Source organism: Lytechinus pictus, chromosome 8 (assembly GCF_037042905.1).
Source record: "Lytechinus pictus isolate F3 Inbred chromosome 8, Lp3.0, whole genome shotgun sequence".
Classification (NCBI taxonomy): Eukaryota; Metazoa; Echinodermata; class Echinoidea; order Temnopleuroida; family Toxopneustidae; genus Lytechinus; species Lytechinus pictus.
In genome coordinates this window covers 5,223,189-5,248,240 of record NC_087252.1, presented here as the reverse complement: position 1 = coordinate 5,248,240, position 25,052 = coordinate 5,223,189, and the positions used below count along the sequence as shown (strand labels likewise).

General features: G+C 35.2%; 1 protein-coding gene across 2 annotated transcripts in view; it reads left to right on the top strand.

Annotated features, from left to right (window-relative positions):
• Positions 1 to 545: 545 nt before the first annotated feature.
• The window catches only part of LOC129267453 (uncharacterized), a 96,977-nt gene continuing 72,470 nt past the window's right edge, over positions 546 to 25,052 (top strand). Inside the window, exon 1 of one of the 2 annotated variants that reach the window (XM_064103437.1) lies at positions 546 to 1,456. In XM_064103437.1, the coding sequence (XP_063959507.1) occupies positions 1,366 to 1,456 (91 nt within the window). In that variant the 5' untranslated portion in view covers positions 546 to 1,365. The remainder of the gene's footprint in view (positions 1,457 to 25,052) is intronic. The other variant, XM_064103439.1, reaches the window with a different exon arrangement.

Here is a 25,052-nt window from a genome sequence, read left to right as displayed (position 1 = left end):
AAGGTTCATTAGTCCGAAAACGAAATAAGGTTCGTAATTCCGAAGGTTCGTTAGTCCGAAAACGAAATGAAGTTCGTATTTCCGAAGGTTCGTTAGTCCGAAAACGAAATGAGGTTCGTAATTCCGAAGGTTCGTTAGTCCGAAAACGAAATGAGGTTCGTTAATCCGAAGGTTCGTAAATCCGAAAACGAAAAGAGGTTCGTTAATCCAAAGGTTCGTAAATCCAAAAACGAAATAAGGTTCGTAGAGAGCGGTGATGGCTCAGTCGGTAACGCGTCTGCCCGTCGAATCAAAGATCGTGGGTTCGAGTCCACCCCTGGCGGATGACTGAAGCCAGTGCGTTGTGTGTAAATGTCTCTCCCATGTTTCATACATGCAGGCTATGTCACAATGGAAAACACTTCGTCCCTCTGATAGGACGTTAAATGGAGGCCCCGTGTAGAGGAGAGTCACCACCTTTGCACGTTAATAACCCACTCCACTATTCGTATAAGAGAAGGGGGAAACCCCGGTGTAGTGGTCCACCTGCATTCCCCCAGTAAGTTATATCGGGAGGAGAGACCCGCGGGTCATGGTGATTCAGTTCGCTTTTCGCCTCCCAGGCACAGGTGACGCCAAACAAATAATAATAATCCGAAAATTAAAGTAGGTTCGTATTTCCGAAAATGATATTAATTCATTTTGGTAACAAGAACGATGTTGTCCTAACAAGATAACAGGATATTATGCAATGATTATGCAATAATAGTAACTGTGATTTAACGTTCTTTGGAAATCTTAATACGCACTGTACTTGCATCAGCCTTAACAATAGGGAATTGCTATTCATGATAATAACAACAGCACTGAGAACATACATGCGCACATCCTTATGTAAATGGAATGAGTACTCAATATTCTGCCATTGCAGATGACTAAACCCTCTACGACTACCTCTCTACGTTGGTGTTTGTGCAATATCATAGAACCTGATTTCAGTCGTGCTTCTGCAGGAGAACGCAATTGGATCATGAACCCCAGTTGAAGGTTTCTAGTCTACCTGGAGCCAAAACCAAACAAATCTGGATCTAACAAAAGCTATGTATATGCCGCAATTATTAATTTGAACATGTATTAATCTCCGTACGAATCGCGAAAGGATTTTAATTGCCTCGTGATGCTGTGTATCAAAATTTGTTATTTCAAGCTTGCTATTTGTCTTAATGTATCGAGAGCGAGAAACCGCTTAATGAGGAAAGAGACTGCAGTTTTCCGTTTATAAGAAACAGTCGAAGACGGTTGACAGCAAATGGATAATTGAATATCATCGATATTTTTAATCATTCAACCGCATTCCACAGTTGTGCAGTTCATTTCATATCAACCATGCTAAATTATTCTGCAGCCACCATGTTCTCACCAAACAAAGCATACTTCATCTTCATCGTTTTCATGGTCATGAGTAGCATTTCAGAATGTGAGTAAGCCTATATCTTTTTATTGTGCAGTATATAATTTACCCTTAGACAAGACCCATATAGGGAAAATAGATTTTCGAGAGCCATTTTGGGGGTAAACGTTGAGAACCAGTCAATTTTATTGTGCTATATCTGACAAGACCGGTTACCAGCCGACTTCTTATGTTTTCCACCTAATTTGCATAAACAAAATGGCTGCCAAATTGACAATGCAGAATGTTATTTCTACAATATTCTTCTTGTAATATTCGCTTTTACAGAAATATAAAATAATAATAATATGTACCTTTCAGAATACTTATCATTTCTATTTGAGATTGGTTAATTATGCAAATGTATGTATATTTGTAATAGGGTCATTCCGTGTCGAATCACCCTCCACAAGGGAATTTAAATCGTACCGACTCCAAATTTGCTCATTTGTTTTGCATACATGTATGCGATGATTGGCACCGTAAAAGTCGAAATAATTTTTAGCTCGCTGCGCCCTACGGTTCTCGCGCTATGACACGCCCTGTTTGGCGAGTTAACATCGCGAGTTATGGCGAGTTAAAGCGAGTTGCCAAAATGAGGCACTCGCGATAACTCGCATAAAGCTCACCATGAAACTCGGGATAGCTCGCAACAACTCGGCATGGCTCGGCGGAGCTCGTTCAAGCTCGGGACAACTCTCCTTGAAGTCGTGAGCAGTTTCAAAAATTTTGAACATGTTCAAAAATTTTGCTTACTCGCTGTAACTCGTGCTGAACTCACCTAAACTCGTTATATACTCGCAGTACTCGCAATAACTCGTAAGAAGCTCGAGATAAACTCGTGATAACTCGTAATAACTCGCCACATCTGAGTATACGCGAGTGCGTTCCGAGTTTTCAAGAGCGAGATACGAGCATTGCGATCGTTTTACGAGTCAAGTGGAGGTGCCCACGAGATAAGCGCGACTTTAGATCGAGCACCCCGAGTTACAGCGAGTTTCGTATGAGTTCATTCCGAGTGCGTTGCAAGTGCTCATTGACATGCCAGCTGAATGATAAATGTCTAGTGATCTATATTTCCCCACATATAAACCCCTAAAAAAAGTTTGCAAATCTGAGTTTGGCCATTAATTTCTCCCAACTCCAAATTTAACACAATGCATATTTGACATCATTTAAAAGATCATTCAATTCTCTTTACAATGATACCATGCTTGTTATGATCATGCCATCACGAAAAGAGCAAGATTCAAAAGTGTTGGATGAATTCTGAATTGAAAAGCTGCAAAACGAGCAAAAAAAGTTTGGAAATCTGAGTTTGGCCATTAATTTCTCCCAACTCTAAATTTTACACAATAGATATTTGATATCTTTCAAAAGATAATTTGATTCTCTTTAAAATGATACCATGCTTGTTATGATCATGCCATCAAAAAAGAGCAACATTCAAAATTGTTGGATGAGGTCTGACTTGAAAAGCTGCCAAACGAGCAGAAATAGTCATGAAGGGTCAATACAGAACACGATTCTTTTGTCAGTGTCAATAGAGATGAAAATCAATTCTGCTTCTTCATATTTCATGTTCTGTTGTGGTTTATGTAGTGATGGTTTGTTTGTTATGTGTTTGCTTGTGCAGAGGTGTGTTTGATTCAATTTTAATGTTGATGTTAAGGTGCATGAAAACAACTGAAAGGTGCCGCTGAGAAACTCACTCATCACCATGGAAGAAAAGAACAGTGACTTTCAATATTGTGTCATTTTGCAACTTTTGAACCTTCCTTATTTTCTCAGAGTGGCGTTATGCCTTCAATATTCAATTAACCTCCCCCCTTAAAGGTTTACTCCAGGCTTAACATAAAATTATTTGACTTGGGCAAAGATAAAGAAAAAATAAGATAAACCCTAAAAATATGAGCAAAATCAAACAATGAATAACGAAGTTAAAACAATTTAAAGATTTGGATTCTTTGCCAGTCTTCAATTTCATATACTGATGATGTCATATCATCACTTGTTCTTTTGTATGTCATTACATGAATTTATGTTTATTCATATTTTGTCCTCCAAGATCTAAAAAGGAATTAATTGACAGCTGATTTAATGCATTAGATATTCATTGCTGCAACTTGTTTAAATATAAGGGAAATATATCATGCACGATATAAGGAAATGTGAAATAATTATGATTTCATGTAATAACGTAAGAAAAATATATGTGCGGATGTGACATCAACAGCCCTCCTAATGAACATTAAGACGTGCATGAACTGTTTTCACAAAATATTGCTTAACTTGAAAATTCAATAACTTAAATATTTGTTATCAGATTTTTATGATGTCTTCAGCATTTTTCTCTGTAAATTTTATTTTATTTATTTGAATGTGATTATTTTCAGAAACTCGTTTAATAGGACAATTAAGTTTAATAGTAAAGTTTTTTGTTTGTTTCAAACTCACAAGAGGAATCGAGTCCAGGATTACGTGCATGTATTACTTTTGTTGTTGATTTATATTTTCTTTTGTTTTTACTATTGTATGTTTTTATTTTATGACAGGGCCGTTGTGGAAAGCAGTTTTGAAACCGACAATGCCACCCTGTATAAATAAAACTACAAATTAAAAAAAAGGAATACAAAATTAAACGTGTACACTGGACCCCTCGGAAGAACACCCTGAGGCCGTAGAGTGCGATCTAGCCCAAGAGTGGAGAATAAATATAGCGGAGGTGCCGTGGCCGAGTGGTCTAAGGCGCCTGGCTATACATGAAAAAGTCCGGGGTTCGATCCCCGGCCGCGGCAGCTATGCCCGTGAGCAAGGCTTTTAATCTACAATGCTCTTTTATCCTACTTTCAAATAAATGGAAATGCTTTATGCATTATTGGTAACTAGGTGTGAACTTGAAAAGTTATTTGCAATATTTGCAGCCTTTATCTATAACGGACTTGTCTCTGTATTCGTGTTAGATTTTTGTCACAATAATCACTTTTAAGAACATTTTATGAGCAATTAACCTGGCATTCGTAACCAGTGCATGGCTTCACAGTAAATAGGCCCTACTCCAATCATATTCTATAATAAAGGTAAATAATTTGTTTTAAATGATGCAGATAAACATCACTTGAATATTCAGGTTGAGACATATTTTTTTCGGGGGGTACCTAGATTTAAAAAGACCTAGACTTTCAATTCTCAATAATCAGAGGAACCTTCCTTACAAGCTTTGCTTTAACAAAAATAATATATTTTTCTTTCATAAGTTGGTTTTTTTAAGATGTCATGACTTATGTCTGGTCGGGGATCCCATGGAAAAACAGTATTGTAATGTTGACAAAACTGTATGGGCCATCCATCAATTCTGTATATCATTTTGTTTTTTATACGAAAAACATAAATGCTATACTATCGTATCCTTACTTTTTTACATTCATACTGTCCTAGCGGGAAATTCCATTTGTAGCGGCATGAATATAATTTGGTATATTTGCTATAATCTTGTACTGTATATATGTATGTATATTTTATACAGAGTCAGTGGAAAGAGACCGTAAAAGAGTGTCGACGATTTGTCTTCTTGAACTAAAATTCGATCTAATTTGTAACTTTAATTTTTGAACGATTCTTTTTATTTGTGTATCGCCATATAAAATACTCTCATCTACATATCTGTGACACCTAGTTAAGGCACAATATCATTAGGCTATCATTCTATTACTCTATTAGGTTATTATAAGCATATCTGAATACTGTTTGGTCTTATAGTTTAGGAATCACTTATTTATTATTATTAATTATGATTCATCATGGTTTACAATTTTTACCAGTTCTTCTTTATCTGTTATATATTTTCTATTTACTTAGATAAAATGAATATAGTCAATTATCATTGCAAAGCCTCAAAACGCAGTATCAATAATTTTTACGTGTTGATTAAAAATAGAGTTGTGATGAGAACTCAAGAAAATACACCATTCATAACAGCAACACGTGTGCGTCATAGCGCGTTGTCAGCTCGGGTCAAAGGTTACGTGGTTTTCCCAAACCGATCAGTAATCTATATTTAGGCTCTCAATACAATGGTTGATGTCCTTGCCAAGTTTCTGGTGCAGCTGTACATGCATCAATGAATAGAGTCTGATTATGCTATATTTTGTTCATATCATTTTTGCGTGCCCGACATTATTGTATTTTAGCATACACATTATTTAGAAATTTCAAATGCTTAAATATTGTACATTTATATGTACACGTTTGGTTAATCTTTTGAAGGCAGGTTTAGAAAATCAAAATATTTGATTGATTGATTGATTTTATTCGTCAAGAATATAACAGGAGATTACAATAAAATTGAAGAATACCTTGAAAGGATGGCCCATGAAAGCCGAAAGGCTTATTTCCAATGGGGTCCTATAGTTAGTATAAAACATTAACATATTGTAACAAAAAGTATAAACTACGACAAGTACTGGAATATGGTTTTAAAACAATAATAATGAAATACATACATACATATCCATCAGTCAAATAATATGCAAACATCTGAAGCAAACAACAATCCTCCTAATATATTAAACAAGATTATATTTCAACATACCCTACATTATCTACATTACTAGAAACCAACTGTACAAAATGTGTGATTTTTACTGGTTATAATGCTCTCGGGTAGCTTCCATTGTAAAATGTTATAAAATTTTATTGTAATCTCCTGTTATATTCTTGACGAATAAAATCAATCAATCAATCAAATATTTTGATTTTCTAAACCTGCCTTCAAAAGATTAACCAAACGTGTACATATAAATGTACAATATTTAAGCATTTGAAATTTCTAAATAATGTGTATGCTAAAATACAATAATGTCGGGCACGCAAAAATGATATGAACAAAATATAGCATAATCAGACTCTATTCATTGATGCATGTACAGCTGCACCAGAAACTTGGCAAGGACATCAACCATTGTATTGAGAGCCTAAATATAGATTACTGATCGGTTTGGGAAAACCACGTAACCTTTGACCCGAGCTGACAACGCGCTATGACGCACACGTGTTGCTGTTATGAATGGTGTATTTTCTTGAGTTCTCATCACAACTCTATTTTTAATCAACACGTAAAAATTATTGATACTGCGTTTTGAGGCTTTGCAATGATAATTGACTATATTCATTTTATCTAAGTAAATAGAAAATATATAACAGATAAAGAAGAACTGGTAAAAATTGTAAACCATGATGAATCATAATTAATAATAATAAATAAGTGATTCCTAAACTATAAGACCAAACAGTATTCAGATATGCTTATAATAACCTAATAGAGTAATAGAATGATAGCCTAATGATATTGTGCCTTAACTAGGTGTCACAGATATGTAGATGAGAGTATTTTATATGGCGATACACAAATAAAAAGAATCGTTCAAAAATTAAAGTTACAAATTAGATCGAATTTTAGTTCAAGAAGACAAATCGTCGACACTCTTTTACGGTCTCTTTCCACTGACTCTGTATAAAATATACATACATATATACAGTACAAGATTATAGCAAATATACCAAATTATATTCATGCCGCTACAAATGGAATTTCCCGCTAGGACAGTATGAATGTAAAAAAGTAAGGATACGATAGTATAGCATTTATGTTTTTCGTATAAAAAACAAAATGATATACAGAATTGATGGATGGCCCATACAGTTTTGTCAACATTACAATACTGTTTTTCCATGGGATCCCCGACCAGACATAAGTCATGACATCTTAAAAAAACCAACTTATGAAAGAAAAATATATTATTTTTGTTAAAGCAAAGCTTGTAAGGAAGGTTCCTCTGATTATTGAGAATTGAAAGTCTAGGTCTTTTTAAATCTAGGTACCCCCCGAAAAAAAATATGTCTCAACCTGAATATTCAAGTGATGTTTATCTGCATCATTTAAAACAAATTATTTACCTTTATTATAGAATATGATTGGAGTAGGGCCTATTTACTGTGAAGCCATGCACTGGTTACGAATGCCAGGTTAATTGCTCATAAAATGTTCTTAAAAGTGATTATTGTGACAAAAATCTAACACGAATACAGAGACAAGTCCGTTATAGATAAAGGCTGCAAATATTGCAAATAACTTTTCAAGTTCACACCTAGTTACCAATAATGCATAAAGCATTTCCATTTATTTGAAAGTAGGATAAAAGAGCATTGTAGATTAAAAGCCTTGCTCACGGGCATAGCTGCCGCGGCCGGGGATCGAACCCCGGACTTTTTCATGTATAGCCAGGCGCCTTAGACCACTCGGCCACGGCACCTCCGCTATATTTATTCTCCACTCTTGGGCTAGATCGCACTCTACGGCCTCAGGGTGTTCTTCCGAGGGGTCCAGTGTACACGTTTAATTTTGTATTCCTTTTTTTTAATTTGTAGTTTTATTTATACAGGGTGGCATTGTCGGTTTCAAAACTGCTTTCCACAACGGCCCTGTCATAAAATAAAAACATACAATAGTAAAAACAAAAGAAAATATAAATCAACAACAAAAGTAATACATGCACGTAATCCTGGACTCGATTCCTCTTGTGAGTTTGAAACAAACAAAAAACTTTACTATTAAACTTAATTGTCCTATTAAACGAGTTTCTGAAAATAATCACATTCAAATAAATAAAATAAAATTTACAGAGAAAAATGCTGAAGACATCATAAAAATCTGATAACAAATATTTAAGTTATTGAATTTTCAAGTTAAGCAATATTTTGTGAAAACAGTTCATGCACGTCTTAATGTTCATTAGGAGGGCTGTTGATGTCACATCCGCACATATATTTTTCTTACGTTATTACATGAAATCATAATTATTTCACATTTCCTTATATCGTGCATGATATATTTCCCTTATATTTAAACAAGTTGCAGCAATGAATATCTAATGCATTAAATCAGCTGTCAATTAATTCCTTTTTAGATCTTGGAGGACAAAATATGAATAAACATAAATTCATGTAATGACATACAAAAGAACAAGTGATGATATGACATCATCAGTATATGAAATTGAAGACTGGCAAAGAATCCAAATCTTTAAATTGTTTTAACTTCGTTATTCATTGTTTGATTTTGCTCATATTTTTAGGGTTTATCTTATTTTTTCTTTATCTTTGCCCAAGTCAAATAATTTTATGTTAAGCCTGGAGTAAACCTTTAAGGGGGAGGTTAATTGAATATTGAAGGCATAACGCCACTCTGAGAAAATAAGGAAGGATGTCCCCCCCCCCCCCCCCGATTTCGAATCCGCTTGTGTATAGGGAAAAGTATTAATGCTAAAATGTTATAAAAACGTTAATGAAATTTAGAAAGAAAATATAACAGACTAGCGACTTAAATGTTCTAATAAAACACGTGTATTTCCTATTATTTTCATTTATTTTTTTTCTTCAGATAATGAATATGGAAAGTGGAACCGTATAATCTTAACGATGCATTAATGAACGAAAATACAGTCAATAGAAATTACTTTACATTCACTTAAACCGTCACTCTAAGTTCTTTCGGATTTATTTACCCATGAATGCCTCACAAGATCAACGAGTTGTTTATGATAATATCAACAATAATGAGTAGGGGAAGGCGGGGTAAGTTGAGCATAGGGGTAAGTTGAGCCACCACCCCCAGGCCAATAATGAATGAGTCAGACATTGTGGTGGTGTCATGCATTGATGACCCATTACATAACCCGTAACCCCACCACATTGTTTTCAACTTTGAAACAAAAAGTACATTTTTAGAGGGAAAAATAAAAAAATTCAGCAAGACAAGTAAAAAAGGGTGTGAAATAGATCAGTGTTTTTTACCCACACACGTCTTTGAATATAATAAAGAAATAAGAACAATATTGTTAGTCCAGGTATGGATTCTCATTCTTGTCATAGTCTTTTACATGATGGATGCATAAAAAATGTGTGGATGTGAAAGTATCGCATTAAGTTCGGACTGGGGTAATTTGTGGCAGCCAACACGGGGCAAGTTGAGCCATGGTAATTCTTATGGCAATGTATAATAATAAAAAAAAACATAAAAAGCCATTGATATGCAGGCAGAACAGAGCAAATTCAAATGACAGTTCTTTTATTTTAAGAGGATGTTAGTATTTATAGAGAATTAGCAAGTGAAAAGACTTTAATAAATAATGGACATGCCGGTTCTTCCCGCATACATTTTTTACATAGTTTTTGTGGCTCAACTTACCCCAGAAGGTGGCACAACTTGCCCCACAGATTGGGCAAGTTGAGCCATTTGACATCGTCTTTTTTCAAAGGTCACAATGACTTTCAGTGTGGGGGTAGAAAGTTATATATAGGTGAAAAATATTTCCAAAGAATCAAATTTAAAGGCAAGGTACTTTATACTACAATATTATTAGTTATATCAATTCTAACATGCAAAATGTAAAAAGTGTTATAACTTACCCCGCCTTCCCCTACATACGCATCTAAGGAATATGAATACTCATCATCCCGATGATACGGATTTCTAAACCTATTGTCTTTTTTTGACATCTACCTCGACGTTGGTCTTTGCTCTTTTGAATAACCTAAAATCAAGTGGCATTAGTCTAGAAAAAGAAGTGATTTTGGGGATCAACCGCAAACAAATTGCAATATAATTTTTTTTACCACAATGCATTTTCCTGAAGTCCCCAAAATGACATACGAAAAGTCCAGAAGAATCCCAGTAGTGGAAAGACGTCTAATTTGCATAAATCCAAAATGGCCGCCAAATTTACAGAAAATTTGAATTTCCGTACATAAATTTTGATATGAACATTTAATTGCGACAAAATTAGTGTCATATGAAAAAAAATCTTATAATTTGGTAATATTTATAAGGGATAAATAGATAATTTGGCTGAGATTTTTAGTAGAAAACTGCATTTTTGTCATTTTTTCCCCAAAATTGAAAATTTTGGAAATACATGATTTTACATAAATCTAAGAAAAAAGGAACAATTACCTTGAAATGTTCCAGAAAAATTTGACGTTTGTCTGTTACGGGTGTCTGTTACTTCTAAGCCCCAAATCTGTGCACCAGTGGGGTAGTGCTTAAGACCGAAACTTATGATGTTAGATTTATGTCTACAATAGGAATAAGAACTTTGTAGGAGCTATAGATAATTAATGCGAGCTAAAATATAGAAAAAAAATGACCTGAAAATAAGCCATCCTGTCGACTCGTATCGGTTGTTATGGTTATTTTCCTTTCTTACACTTTTGAGTTTCGATTCTCATTTCTTTTTTATTATGTTCTATACTTTACACCATGAACCTGAATATTAAAATAAAACTAACAAAAATGAAGAGAAATTCAGAAGGGGGTAAATAAACGGGACACATCCAATAGCGCTTGGTTGAGGAGAGAGGCGTATTAAAGAAATATAACAATGTCATGTATGAAAACATGAACATATATATTTGTGTATATCATCCTCGATTTTTTTTCTCTATCCACCTGTTTTTAACGGTTTCCTAGAATAATGGTTTTAATCCAAAACAAAATATAAAGTCAACATCGATACAATAATCATCAATATTATAATTATTATAATTGTTGTTATTATTTTGTAATTATTATGATTATATCATTATTTGTATTATTATAAGGAGAAGTAGTAATAATATAATTATTATAATTATTATTATTATTACCGTTATCAATCTTCTTTAATGATAATAATTGTCATAATTTATGCTTCTTTACATAAAAAAATGTCATGATATTCGAGCTTTAATTATTTGGGGAATGATAATACAGGCCATCCCCCCACCTGAAATATTGGAGGATAAGTCCACGCCCCCCCCCCCCCTCCCCCGGGAATCGACACCCATATGCTTTAATTTGATTGGCTAAGAAGCAGTTTGATACCTGTCCGACAATGCCATTCATGAAACGCTCCGCTGAAATAAAGGCCTTTCTTGGCAAAAAAAAAGCCTACCTAGGCGCGCATGTGATATCATAACACAAAGCAGATGGGACTTTTTCGTGCGTTCCTAGACAAGAATCCAAGTTGTCATTTTTTTCAAGCAATCTGTTTATAACGACAATCCTTCTCCTGCAAACTGTAAATGATATTTTTGGGGGGCAGATATTTGTTTAGAATGACTGTTTTATTTAGTTCTTTTTCTTTATGATTCATACCAAAATCAATCACCAATATATTATGTTTGTTATGTAATGAAAATTGTATATGAATGTTATGAATGCGGAAGAAACAATAAATCAAATCAATCAACAATATTTCCACTCCAAATACATCCTACTGACCTGTGTTATAAATTAAATAATGCATACGTTTTTATTCGTAAAATTAGTGAAGATGCAGGCATCTCGTGCTTGTCGCATATTGTAAATACCGTCAAACTCATAATGTGCATGTTTGCCTATTTGTATATTAATCAGTCTTTCATTTCTCCTATTCTGTTCACGGTTAACTTGTCGGGATCTGTAAATTATGAATCCACGTTTTCACTTCCATGTCTGAACATTGTTTTCATTTGATAATATTTTTACCTATGCATTGTTACATGTAAATATCAAAAAAACCTGTTTGTATATTGTTTGAAAGTTTGCTCTTGCACAGGTGATCTTATATGACAATAAAGTTCCTCAGTAAATTTCATGCATTATCATTTAAAAATACGTTTGTGGTTTTTTTTTACCTGCTTATCTTTGATTTTCTAAGTATTCATCACTAGATGATAAATGATAATGATGCTGATGATGATGATGATGATGATGATAATCAATAAGAAGTTGACAGTGATAATGATACTGACTAAAATGATCATCATCATCCTACAATTATTATCATTATTAGCTTAACAATCATGTTTATTATGAACGGTTGTCATCATAACCACAAACATGATTATCATTTCCACCATCAAATTTGTTAATAGCATCACTACATTATTAGCATCATCGAAATGATCACCATCATCATAATAATGATAATCTTAACAATAATGATGGTACTTGTTGATGATAATGATGATACTGGTGAACTCTCGTTGATCATGATGACAATAGAGATTCTTTTTCGCTCAACGACCTACAGAGGATCCAAGAATATAGAAAATGTATTCTCAAATGCCCGTCATGTCAAAGGAAAATAAACTTAAACTTAAATTACTAAACAATCACTAACAATCACTAAATATTTGGGAAAAACAAATGGGGAAGTGGACTTTCGTGATTCGAAAGTCTGCTCCCCCATCTCCCACTTTTAAAGGCATCATTTTTATCTTAGACATCTTTTATCAAAATACTTGACTTTTTGCATTGTCACTTACCTGTACATGATACGTACTGACATTTTTAACAAATAAAAGAGTGAGAATAATATTAACATTTTCCGAAAGCCTTAAAAGAAATCTGAAATTTCCTGAGTGACTGTTTAATGTTGCTCTTTATTTGATTAAACAAAAGAATAAAATATTTTGTACTACCTAATCCAAAACTACTTCTACTTATACATTAAATGTTAACTACTAATTCAGAGAGGTTTTTACAGTGTATATAGACCAACCCACAACTGATATCTAAACATTAAAAAGATGGGTCCTTAGCAAGGTCTTGAATTGATCAAGGGAGTTGGCAATATTGATGTAAGTTGGTAATTTATCCCACTGGATTGGAGCATAAACATAGAAGGCTCGATCACCACAACTGGTATATTGTACGTGCTCCTCAAAGGACAAGTCCACCCAAACAAAATGTTGATTTGAATAAACAGAGAAAAATCCAACAAGCATAACAATGAAAATTCCATCACAATCGGATCTAAAATAAGAAAGTCTGATATTTCAAAGTTTCGCTTAATTTCACAAAATAGTTATATACACATTCTGGTCTGTATGCAAATGAGGGGCCTGATGAAGTCACCCACTCACTATTTCTTTTGTATTGTATTATATGAAATATGAAATACTCCAATTTTCTTCCCGTTGTCCTTTGAAAAAAAGTTTTATTCCTCCCTAAACATGTGGTATTACCACTGTTTTTACTTTTTATGGTTCAGTCAAGTTGGTCCTTATTGTCAAATCTGTACAAATTTTAAAAAATGCGTAATTCAAACAATTAAAAAAGTGAGTGATGGACATCATCGACTGTCTCATTTGCATGTCACCTAGTTATGTATATAACTGTTTTCTAAAAAAAAATTAGTGAAAATTTAAATTGTCATAACTTTGATGTTGTTTGAAGGTTTGCATGGTGGCATGTACAATCGCAGGTGTGGTTTACGGTACACCATGTGGAGTGTAAAAGAAACAGTGGATATAGAAGGAGAAAAGAAATGGATAGGCGAGAAAGTGGAGATTTGAGAGGAGAGTAATCTTTCTTGAATTTAGTCGTGAAAAGGACTGTAAACCAGAAGAGATCGATGAGTTGAAAACAGCTTGAGTAATAGGATGGATGAAGAGATGCTGGCTTGAGTCGGCGAGTAGAGATGCTGAGTAGAAGCAGTAGAGAGACTCGACGTTTCGGGCAGGTTGACTGTCCATCTTCTTTTCTGCATCGATTATGTTCATACTTGTTAAATATGAGCCTAGGTAAATACTACATGTGTATTCATGAAGATGATGTGATCAAATGTTATCTAGGTGCCAAACGATTATATGCATAATTATTTCAATTATCGCAAAATCAGGCGAGACTCGTGGTTCACAACTAAACCACCTTGGTTCATCATGTTATCGTTTAGCATTGAATATTCTTTGACAAGTAAAAAAGAAATTGTCAACCTGAGCAAGGAGAATTTCATTATTTATGGAAAAGCTTGTAGTGAAGCTCATGCATAGGTAATCTTTAGGTCATTTACACGCATGAAAGGTTGATGATCGCTCGAGTTTCACAGGACTTACGTTTGATTTATCATTTTGTATCAAATCATTTCATGGGATTCCAAATAATCTATACCAGATTAACATTTTACACCATGTCCTGTTATATTCCTCTTACAACTACCCGCTGTACCATACCTCTTCGACCGGATACTCATAGGATCCCTCTTCACCAACAATCTCACATGCCTCTGCCAGAACTGTGTTACTTCGATTTACACTTGGAGTATATGAACTATGAAATATATGATTCGACGGCCGACCAGCAACTGCAATCATCCATAAAGTTATAGAACAAGGTGACGCTGACTTGTATTGACAAGGAAGTTATTTAAATTCCTTAGGAACAACCAATGTGTCAAGAACAAGTACGGGTAGGCCCGATGCCCTGTTCCATGTACTATCAGCTAGCTTCTGATGATGTAATGACAGTAGTTGCATGTATAATTTTTCCCTGACGACACTAACATTTCTGTTCTACCAGTGTTCTCATTTTGGGTTTACAAGTCTTTTGCAAACTGATGGAAGTATGGACATTAAATGTCTGAAATTGGAGTTTGGTGAAAATGCTAACTTTGCACAGATAATTCCCTTTCAGGCTGTGATACAATGTTGTGTCAAGGTGGCAAGGGAAAGTTTTCCACTCTAAACTTGCTGCTCGAATTAGATCTTAATCTAATAGAGTCCGATGCTGAAGAAGTGGACTGGATCAAATAAAGGTGTAACATTTATTCCCGTCGTCTTTCTTAACTAATACAACAAATGTAATGGTCTCTCTAAAATTACTCATTACTACTTCACATTATCATGATTATTTAGCAAGGATACAAATGCTTAAAAGACCATGAGCCTACCCCCAACTGACAAGTCAACAAAAGAGCATAATTATCAAAGGTGGTCTTCCTAAGGAGCTTGATCTGGAGAGCAACTGATCAGAATGACTCCCCTGCAACTTGCCTCCCATGTATGGATGGGAAGTATAAGTTAGGAGGACACTCCTGTACATGTTAATAGCACGTCTCTTACTCCCAAGGAATAATTATCAGAACTTGTTCCGTGTGGATTTAAATCGGGGCCACATTGCTCTAGGGTATAAGCATTTGCCATTTATCGTGTATCGTATGTAAATAACATTGTGTTATTCTAAATACAAGGAAAACTGAACATGCAGTTGAGACTGAAGAGGGGGAAATCAGTCTGGAAGTTGAATGAGAGAACAAAATGCAGTGGAGTTAGGATGATGTTAAATGTCAAGTTTGTCTAATTGGATACTTGTCTTTTGTGTTGTAGAAGTCATTTTATTTTAGGTAGCTCCAACATGATTGGTCTTAAACCGGAAATTGTGTGTAATACATTATTTACTGCGTATCGCGCTATTCTTGATTATAGTAAATATGTTTTTACAGAAAAACAAATTTAGTTTTAATTTCATGTAGGAAAAGGGTTGAAATGATGCCAAAATTATGTTACATGTTTTTATTAAAGTCTTGTTACATTGCCTGACATCATTTGACCTACTGTACTTTAGGTTATCTTGTCATGTATTCAATCTCTTGTAACTTTTATTTTTGCACTTTACTTGCCACAAGCGTAAATTAGTTACCAAACACGAAAGGTTTATTCTATAAAGTGTCAAATTCTGTCATAATTACTTATGGGTCTTTGTGGACGTTTTTCATGACGTCAGAAAAAAGAAATTGCCAAAGGGTGAGGATGTAGAACCTGACACATCCTTAATATGTACACCCTCAACCAAACATGATATATTCTACATCATATGTTGCATTAATTACATTTGTGACCCAGTTTGACCTTTTATAACCTTAAAATTACCTTCAATTGACTTGGATTTTTATTAAATGCCTAGTGATTCATATATGTGGATTTTATTTTGAATTTAAATGAATTCGATATCAAACATTATATGTTTATTCTGCTAACTATTTAAAAGGAATATTTTCACATGATATCCAACTTGTTTGTATTTAAAACATGATATGTTCCACATTTATGTATTACTTAAGCCCACATCACCCTTATTCGGAATCAGCAGAAATCAAGCAGAAGCTGGAAATAAAAAAAAATAAAAAAATCTAGAAATATTTGGGAGGAACTTATGAATTCACCAAGCTGGAGTTGAAATTCAATAAATTGACCAGGTGAATTATCATACACTAGTCAAAATGAACCGCAATGGAGTCAGATTGATAGTTCGTGCTACATTCATGGACATCCTAGGCGCATTCTAAATATTCTGACTGCATTCTGAGTGCATTTGAAATATTTTTGTCATTTCTTTTAGCCGTCCCGAAGGTTTTGGTCATGTTCAAAACATTCGAGGGCTATTTTCGAACGGTGTTCGAAGAAGATTTAAATGACCAACTGGTGGTCAAACAATAGTCCTTTCATTCAGGCCAATTCTGCTTGATTCGGAATAAGTGTGATGGGGGCTTTACAATTTTATTTTGACCTTTAATGACCTTTAACTGACCTATGCGTGATTTACATGTCCAGCGGCCCCTAATCACCACCCAGTTAATAATTATGATTATCTTTTGCAAATTCCTGAAAAAAAATTATTATTCACCACTCGTCCCATATTTTATTTTTCTTTGACAATAATGCGTGAATGATTTTCTTTAATCAATAAATGTTTATAAAAAAAAATAAATTAGTCGTTCTTTGTCATGTTTGTAGATTTTACCCACACTATACCACTATGCATGTATGCGTCATAATATCAGGGAGTTGCTATTTATGATAATGTCAACAACGTTGGGTACGAAGTGCGCATAAACATGGAATGAGAGTACTTATTAAACCCATTATACTAATGACTAAACCCACTGAGGTCTTTATATGTACCTCTACGTTGGTCCTTGCTCTTGCGCGGGGAAGAAATCGATTTCAGCCGACTGTCTGTGTGGCTGTAGGAGAGCTCGCTCTATCGGGAACCAAAACCAAGACAATTGGATGTAGCATTGTCTATGCCGCAACTTGTCCGTTAATAACATGAATAAGGCTGAACGTGTTTTAATCTCCGGAAAAAAAAATTATAGGTTTGAAATTGCCTCGTGATGCTCTGGATAATAATGCGTGCTTTCATATTCTAGCTTGCTAATGGACTGACATATCATGATACATTTTTTTCCATTGACGAGTGGATACCATGCGCGACCATGGGGTCTCGAAAAGCACCCTAAACACGTAATTTCCATATTCTGAAAATGCACCCCTTAACAAGTACTAGTATTGGCGTATGAAACCCTACTCTTAACAAGTATTGGAAACAAAGCGATACTCTTTAAAAATATTCCTTGAAATGAACCCCTAAACAGGTACAGGAATGTTTTATTGTTATGTCATGGGTCCTTCGGTCGTTGGTTTTAACTTTTATATACACATCATTTGGTTAAGTACGACCCCACCTTCTACACCTCACGCAAATCGGACTCTAAACACGTAGCGTTGGGGCAAAAAGGACATCCTTTATAAAACATTTTAATTTTGTTTTATCATCCCCGCAAATTTGCCCCTAAACACGTAATTTTCCTAGCGAAATAGATACCCTTTTTTCAATATCTTTGTGTTTTTGACACCCTTATCACGTTACGTACGTAACGTGCCCTATCTTGAAAAATACATCCTTTTTACGTGTTTTGGGGGTCGCGCATGGTATTCACTCGTCAATGTAAGTGCGCCCCCCCCCCCCGGGATTTTTGCCTAAGTGTATCTAGAGCAGAAGCCCGATTAACAAGGAACAAGACTGCAGTTTTCCTGTTATAAGAAACGAGGAAGACGGTTGACAGCAAATGGTTATTTGCTTCTTGTCATCAAAATGTTTAATCAATCACAAATCATCGTATACAATAGTGAAGAACAGTTCGTTTCATGTCAGTTATGATAAACACCGCTGCAACCACCATGTTCTCAACAACAAAGAATGGTTAATCTTCATTGTTTTCATGGTCATTTGTAGTAGTGAGATGTTATTATATAGATAATCTAGAATCTACTTTGACATTGTTTTATGTAGTGTATAGGAACTATGCTTTATAAAGATGATATTTGCTGAAGACTGCAATCTATTCTGTAAAACGGATTTTATATACATGTATATTGCAAAGCATGCAAATTATTCGATGTTTCCGCAAGTTTATTTATGTTTATTTATTTATTTATTTATTTATTTATTTATTTATTTATGTTTATTTATGTTCTAACATTATTTTTTGGATATATTTATATACATATCACTTATAGATACATATTTACACTTACCTTCTTCTCTTAGTTTGTTTAATGCTTTATCATATATACTTATATGTCTTTTGCACATTATCAGTTGTTCCCCATTCTTTTTCTTTTTCCCCCCACTCGTATGCACCAGTTTATTAAGCCTTTCTTTGTAACCTGTTTGACCCACCTCTCACTAATTATCTTGTTTTTCATCCCATTATCACTGTTTTGTTCCAGATCCTGTTTGATGTTGCCTGCCTCATTATTTTAATCCCTCTTGGCTTGAGGTCTTTTACTGGCCTTACTTACACTAACTTCCCTTTGTGTCTGCCTACTCCTTTTCTTTCATCCCCTTCACTAACCTGATTGGTCTTCTCTACTCACTAATGCCCCTTTTGTCTCCTTGTTTCTAGTGTTGCTGTAGCTTGTTTGTGGTCTATATTATGGTTGTTCCACTTTATATGTTTGTCATTTTGCCTCCGACGAAGATTCTGCTAGGATCGAAAGCTTAGGCCCCCTTTTTGACTTTCTAATTATTTTATGCAAACAAAGGATCATTATTAAAAATCGCATTTAAAATGTATATAAAAGGCAGCTAACGAAAAAGATTGTGCACTTATTGCTGCAAGCGTAATATTTTGGCACAATCATAAGAAGTCTTCCACCAAACCTTCCACCGACTTCAGTTGGATTTCTTAAGATGAGACAACTCTCATCTAATGCAAAGTTATCAACTTGTTCCAAATATACGAGTCATTGACTTGAGTCATGCTAGTCCAAATTCCAAAGATTTTGTTGGTAATTTTGTTTACTTCTTGGTCTCCAATATCGTCAATGACAGTTTAATTTTTCCCTAAATAGTTCAATTTTTTCTCCGAAATTGACTTTGGTGGATTCTCAATACGACTGAAATAACCGTTGCAGAGCGAACTGATGAGTAGTGTATTTATTCCTTTAAAATATTAGAGAGTTTCGCATTAAAATTTTATTTCTAGTGTTTTATTATAGCTTATATTAATTGTATAATGGTTAATTTTTTAGATCACCTAAAAGTATCTTCACTGAGATCGACTGTTTCCCTTAACAAAGGCAGATTTTGATTCCCTGAGATTTCAACGATGGATTATTTAGGCCGTTCCCGATACTCCCCTTCTAGCATACCGACGCCCACCGAATCTCAGGGACCTCATTGTTCGTGCTGAAGTGCCCTCCCTCACTAACCATTCTTCTCCCATACAGCATGGCACCTTCAAATGCACCAGCAACAGGTGCATCATATGTGAAATACACCTTCACGAGGGCGATACTTTCACCAGCAACTCTACCAGCCTGTCTCACCAAATCAAGGGCAACATCACATGCACTACCACTAATGTTGTATATCTCATCACTTGCAGAGTTTGTAGGGTACAATACAGTGCGTCCCAAAAAAAACTATACACTTTTGAAATTGCTGCCAAATAAAAAATATATCACTTTGGGGGAAGAGACCTATATATATGGAAAGCCAATAAAGTAAACTTTTAAATGACACCAAAAACTTGGAAAACTATTTATGCTTGAGCGAGCACTGCCCACTGAAACAAAGGGTATGAAAATTAGGGTGGGCTGGAATTAGCCTCCCAATTTCTTTCAGGCTTTTTGTTTGGTACTTGCAAAGTTGAGGGTTATTTGGTGAATTAATGATCAGTTGTGATCAGTTTGTTGTTTGTGAAAATGTAATGCGTTATCAAATTGAAATTTAATGCATGAGTGATCATGAATTGCAATTTTTAGTGCAGCATTTTGACTTTATCATGTGGATCTCAGCAATGTGTTCATGAGAGTCAGAAGAGTCAGATGAGGGGATAATATGACTTAGGTAGGTGAAGTACGTTGATGGGATAAAGGTCAACAGAACATTTAGCAACCCCTCCCTCCATCTCTACCCCCCCCCCCCCTCCACTTCTCTCCTGAGAGACTAAGCTCGACTAGGCTGGGCAGGAATTAGCCTTACCGTTTTTTTTTTAGTGGTTAGTCCTTTGGAACTTGCAAAGCTAAGGGTATTAAGCTAAATTAATGAATGAGATAACTTTGGTTTCTTAGGCAAATTTTATGAGTTACTAAATTAAAATTTAATGCATGAGTGAACAGGAATTGTAATTTTAGTGTAGCATATTCATCTTGTTGACCTCAAAAGTGTGTTCGTGAGAGTCAGAGTAATGTGATGGTACCTGTTACAAGCAAAAGGGCGAGATATGCTAAGACCTGGTTAAAAGGGCATTCCTCTTCTTTTTGTCCTTTTACAAATTTAAAGTCATATGTACCGTCCACCTCCATTTCCCAGTCCCCCTCTCTCTCTGTCTCACTTCCTGGATTGTAGCCTATTCAAAGTTTAACTGCCAAGTGACCAGTGGCTGATGGTAATTTTTTTTTCATTGAATGATTACCAAGAAATTTACTGATTATGATGATTAATGAAATAATTTATTGAAAAAAAAAACCTGAATGTTTGATTGATCACATTACACATTGAATGAGTTGGTTTACTGATAAATTTTTGATTAAATGATTGATATGAAAAAGTTGATGCCCCAATTCAGAATTTATCATTAAATCAACATTCTGCTCTGGACTTCACGCGTACATGACAATAGCCATCAATTTCTCAACAGGAGGGGAGTGCCGTAAAGAGGAAGGGGGCGGGAGCTGAATGTTCTGTTGACCCTTATTCCATCAACCTACTTCTCCCACTTAAGTCCTATCTCACCCATGAACACATTGCTGTGATCCAAATGATAAAGTTGAAATGCTGCCCAAAAAGTGTAATTTGTGTTCACTCATGCATTACAGTTCAATTTAATAATTTATGAAATTTGCTTAAACAACCAAAACTGGTCACGGTTGATCATTAATTTATCACAACGCCCTTAACTTTGCAAGTTGCAAAGGATTTGCCTCTCAAAAACTGACATAAATTGGAAGGCTAATTCCAGCCCACCCTAATTTTCATACCCTTTGTTTCAGTGGGCAGTGCTCGCTCAAGCATGAATAGTTTTCTAACTTTTTGGTGTCATTTGAGAGTTGACTTAATTGACTTCCATACATATAGGTGTTTTTCCCCAAAGTGCTATATTTTTCATTTGGCAGCAATTTCAAAAGTGTATAGTTTTTTTTGGGACGCACTGTACATAGGGGAAACCAAGACCACACTCAAGAAACGATTCTACGGGCACAGATCCACCGTCAACACAGCAAAGCTGGACACTCCAGTTGGCCGCCATTTTAACCTCCCCAACCACTCCATCACTGACATGATGCTACAGGGCATCGAATCTTTAGGTACCCGTCCTGACTCAGTCCGTACTAGCAGGGAGAAGCTCTGGATGAGACGACTTCGCACCACCCAACCTCATGGCCTGAACATCCAAGAGGGGAACGACTGATTTTTCTTTCCTATCCACTTTCAATTTATATATACATATAATTTTTCCCCTCAGCTCTTTTGAATAGTTACATTATAGTTTCTTACTCTACTTTCCTCCCATATCTCATACAAGCTCAGCTCCAATTTTTCCTTCCTTATTCAGGCGATATAATAATTATTATATATATATATATATATATTTGTTTTTTCTCCACTCACCTCTTTTAGATTCACCACATTTGCTTATTTACATGTATACTATGGTTTCTTCATAATACACCCCCTCTCTTCTATATTTGCTTTTACCTTTTTAGGCAATTTGCTTCCTCTTTTTCACATATACAGATTTTTTTTCTTTCCTACTATATAGTCTTATGTTTTTTCCCGTCACACCTAGCGGATTACCATATCAGTTACACCATATGTGTATATATTTATATATATTTTTTCATATACATTTCTTTTTTTGATATATTTATATACATATCACTTATAGATACATATTTACACTTACCTTCTTCTCTTAGTTTGTTTAATGCTTTATCATATATACTTATATGTCTTTTGCACATTATCAGTTGTTCCCCATTCTTTTTCTTCTTTTTTCCCCCCACTCTTATGCACCAGTTTATTAAGCCTTTCTTTGTAACCTGTTTGACCCACCTCTCACTAATTCTCTAGTTATTCATCCCTCTATCACTGTTTTGTTCCAGATCCTGTTTGATGTTGCCTGCCTCATTATCTTAATCCCTCTTGGCCTTACTTACACTAACTTCCCTTTGTGTCTGCCTACTCCTTTTCTTTCATCCCCTTCACTAACCTGATTGGTCTTCTCTACTCACTAATGCCCCTTTTGTCTCCTTGTTTCTAGTGTTGCTGTAGCTTGTTTGTGGTCTATATTATGGTTGTTCCACTTTATATGTTTGTCATTTTGCCTCCGACGAAGATTCTGCTAGGATCGAAAGCTTAGGCCCCTTTTTGACTTTATAATTTACTCCATTGGCTCTCTTTTATTAGATAAGCAGTTTTCAGCAGCTTCTTTTTGCCATGGATTATTTAAGTGCAAAAAAAATGTATTTACTGATTTGGAGCGTATTTACTGAGCGTATCTGACATAACAATCTTTAGGGCTAAATAATTAATTCTTCAGATTCTCTTTTTTTCAGTATGCTAATTCATGGGCGATCTTGGGAGGCTGGGGGCACAGTGCCCCTACCCCTTTTTTGAAGCTGAGCAAGAAAAAATGCTCCTCACCAACGTGTACTGTCCCCCTTTCACCTGAGGAGGACCTGTTCTATGTGTTACCTTATGCCCTTTCTCGTATAAGTGCCATTTTGTTTTACAAAAAATGCCCCCTCATGAGCGTGTTCTGTGCCCCTCTCACATGAGAAGGGCCGGTTTTATGTGTGGACAATTGCCGCCCCCCCCCTTGTTAGTGCCTTTTTTCGAATCAGTGCCCATTTTAACCCAAAAAAGTGCCCCCTTTACCTGACAAGGACCCGTTTTATTGTGTAAGTGCCCCTTGCCTTCTTCTAAGTGCTGTTTCTTGTATCAATGCCCCTTTTTACCCAAGAAAAGTGCCTCTCAAGAAAAGAGTTTCGTCATAAAAATGTCAACATTTTTGCTCGCTCTCGTCGCTCGCTTGCACCTTGTTTTGAATTTTCGTGACACGGCATATCTAGCCCCCTCAATTTTTTTTGGCTCATTTTTCTTTGTCTTAAGTGCCCTTTTCGAAAGAAAAGGTGCCCTTTTTTCCTATGACCCCCCCCCCCCCCGCACTTTCAACTTCGCTTCGCCACCCTTGTGCTAATTAATTTGTTGTGTAATTTTTCTATTGACTTGGAGTTTTATATTTTTTTCTGATGTTTTTCAGCAATAATTTGATTCTCATAATTTTACACATAATCTCAATGTCATCAGAATTAACATTTAACATTCACAATATTCTGCCCGGCTATTATTATGTGTCTAGCATGCTGGTCAACACCATAATTAAGATGTACGCTATGGGGCAATATTAAAGCATATGAAATTTCCCACAAAATATGCACGTTACAATACAACACAATAATGTAGGTCACACAAATATGATATGCCAAAAAGATATCATAATAAGACTGTATTCAGTGGTGCATGTACAGCTGCAACACAAGGACATCAGACGCCGACAGCCTAAATATAGATACCTGAATGGTCTGGGGAAAACCACGTAACCTTGCACCCTGCCAGCTGACAACGAGCTATGACGCAAACATTGAATGGAATTCCTCGCTAGAACAGGGTCAGCATGAGAAAGTATAACATAATTGTGCGTTATAGTGAATCAGAAAAAAAACCTTACAAAACCGTACAAAATAAAGCACGTTTATTGTAGGGAATTATTATTAATGATTTATATTCATTTAGGATATATAATTCCATATAATTACACGCATTTGGAAAAATCTCCTCATTTAAATCCAAGTGTAATAATATAATATACATATGCGCATACATTCGTAATTCCGAAGCTTCGTTATTCCGGAGGTTCGGTTATTCCGAAGGTTCGGTTATTCCGAAGGTTCGTATTTCCGAAGGTTCGTATTTCCGAAGGTTCATTAGTCCGAAAACGAAATGAGGTTCGTATTTCCGAAGGTTCGTTAGTCCGAAAACGAAATGAGGTTCGTAATTCCGAAGGTTCGTTAGTCCGAAAACGAAATGCGGTTCGTAATTCCGAAGGTTCGTTAGTCCGAAAACGAAATGCGGTTCGTAATTCCGAAGGTTCGTTAATCCGAAAACGAAAACTGGCGGCTATTTTACAGCAATACAGCAATGTTCCCATATATGACATAATACATAATATATCTCGTTAGTAATGATGATTTGCATATATTACTTCGTTCATACATCGCGATATTTTGCAGTTTACTGCTCATTTTTGTGAAAATTAGTTTTCCCTATTCATATTGTACATAAAAGAGTATACAATGGTCTATGGCGGCCATTTTGAATATCAGGAAATTAAAATTTTTGTCAAAAAATATTTTTTCAGAGACTATTTCACTCCTGCCACACAATTTCATGCATTTCATAGCCAATGTG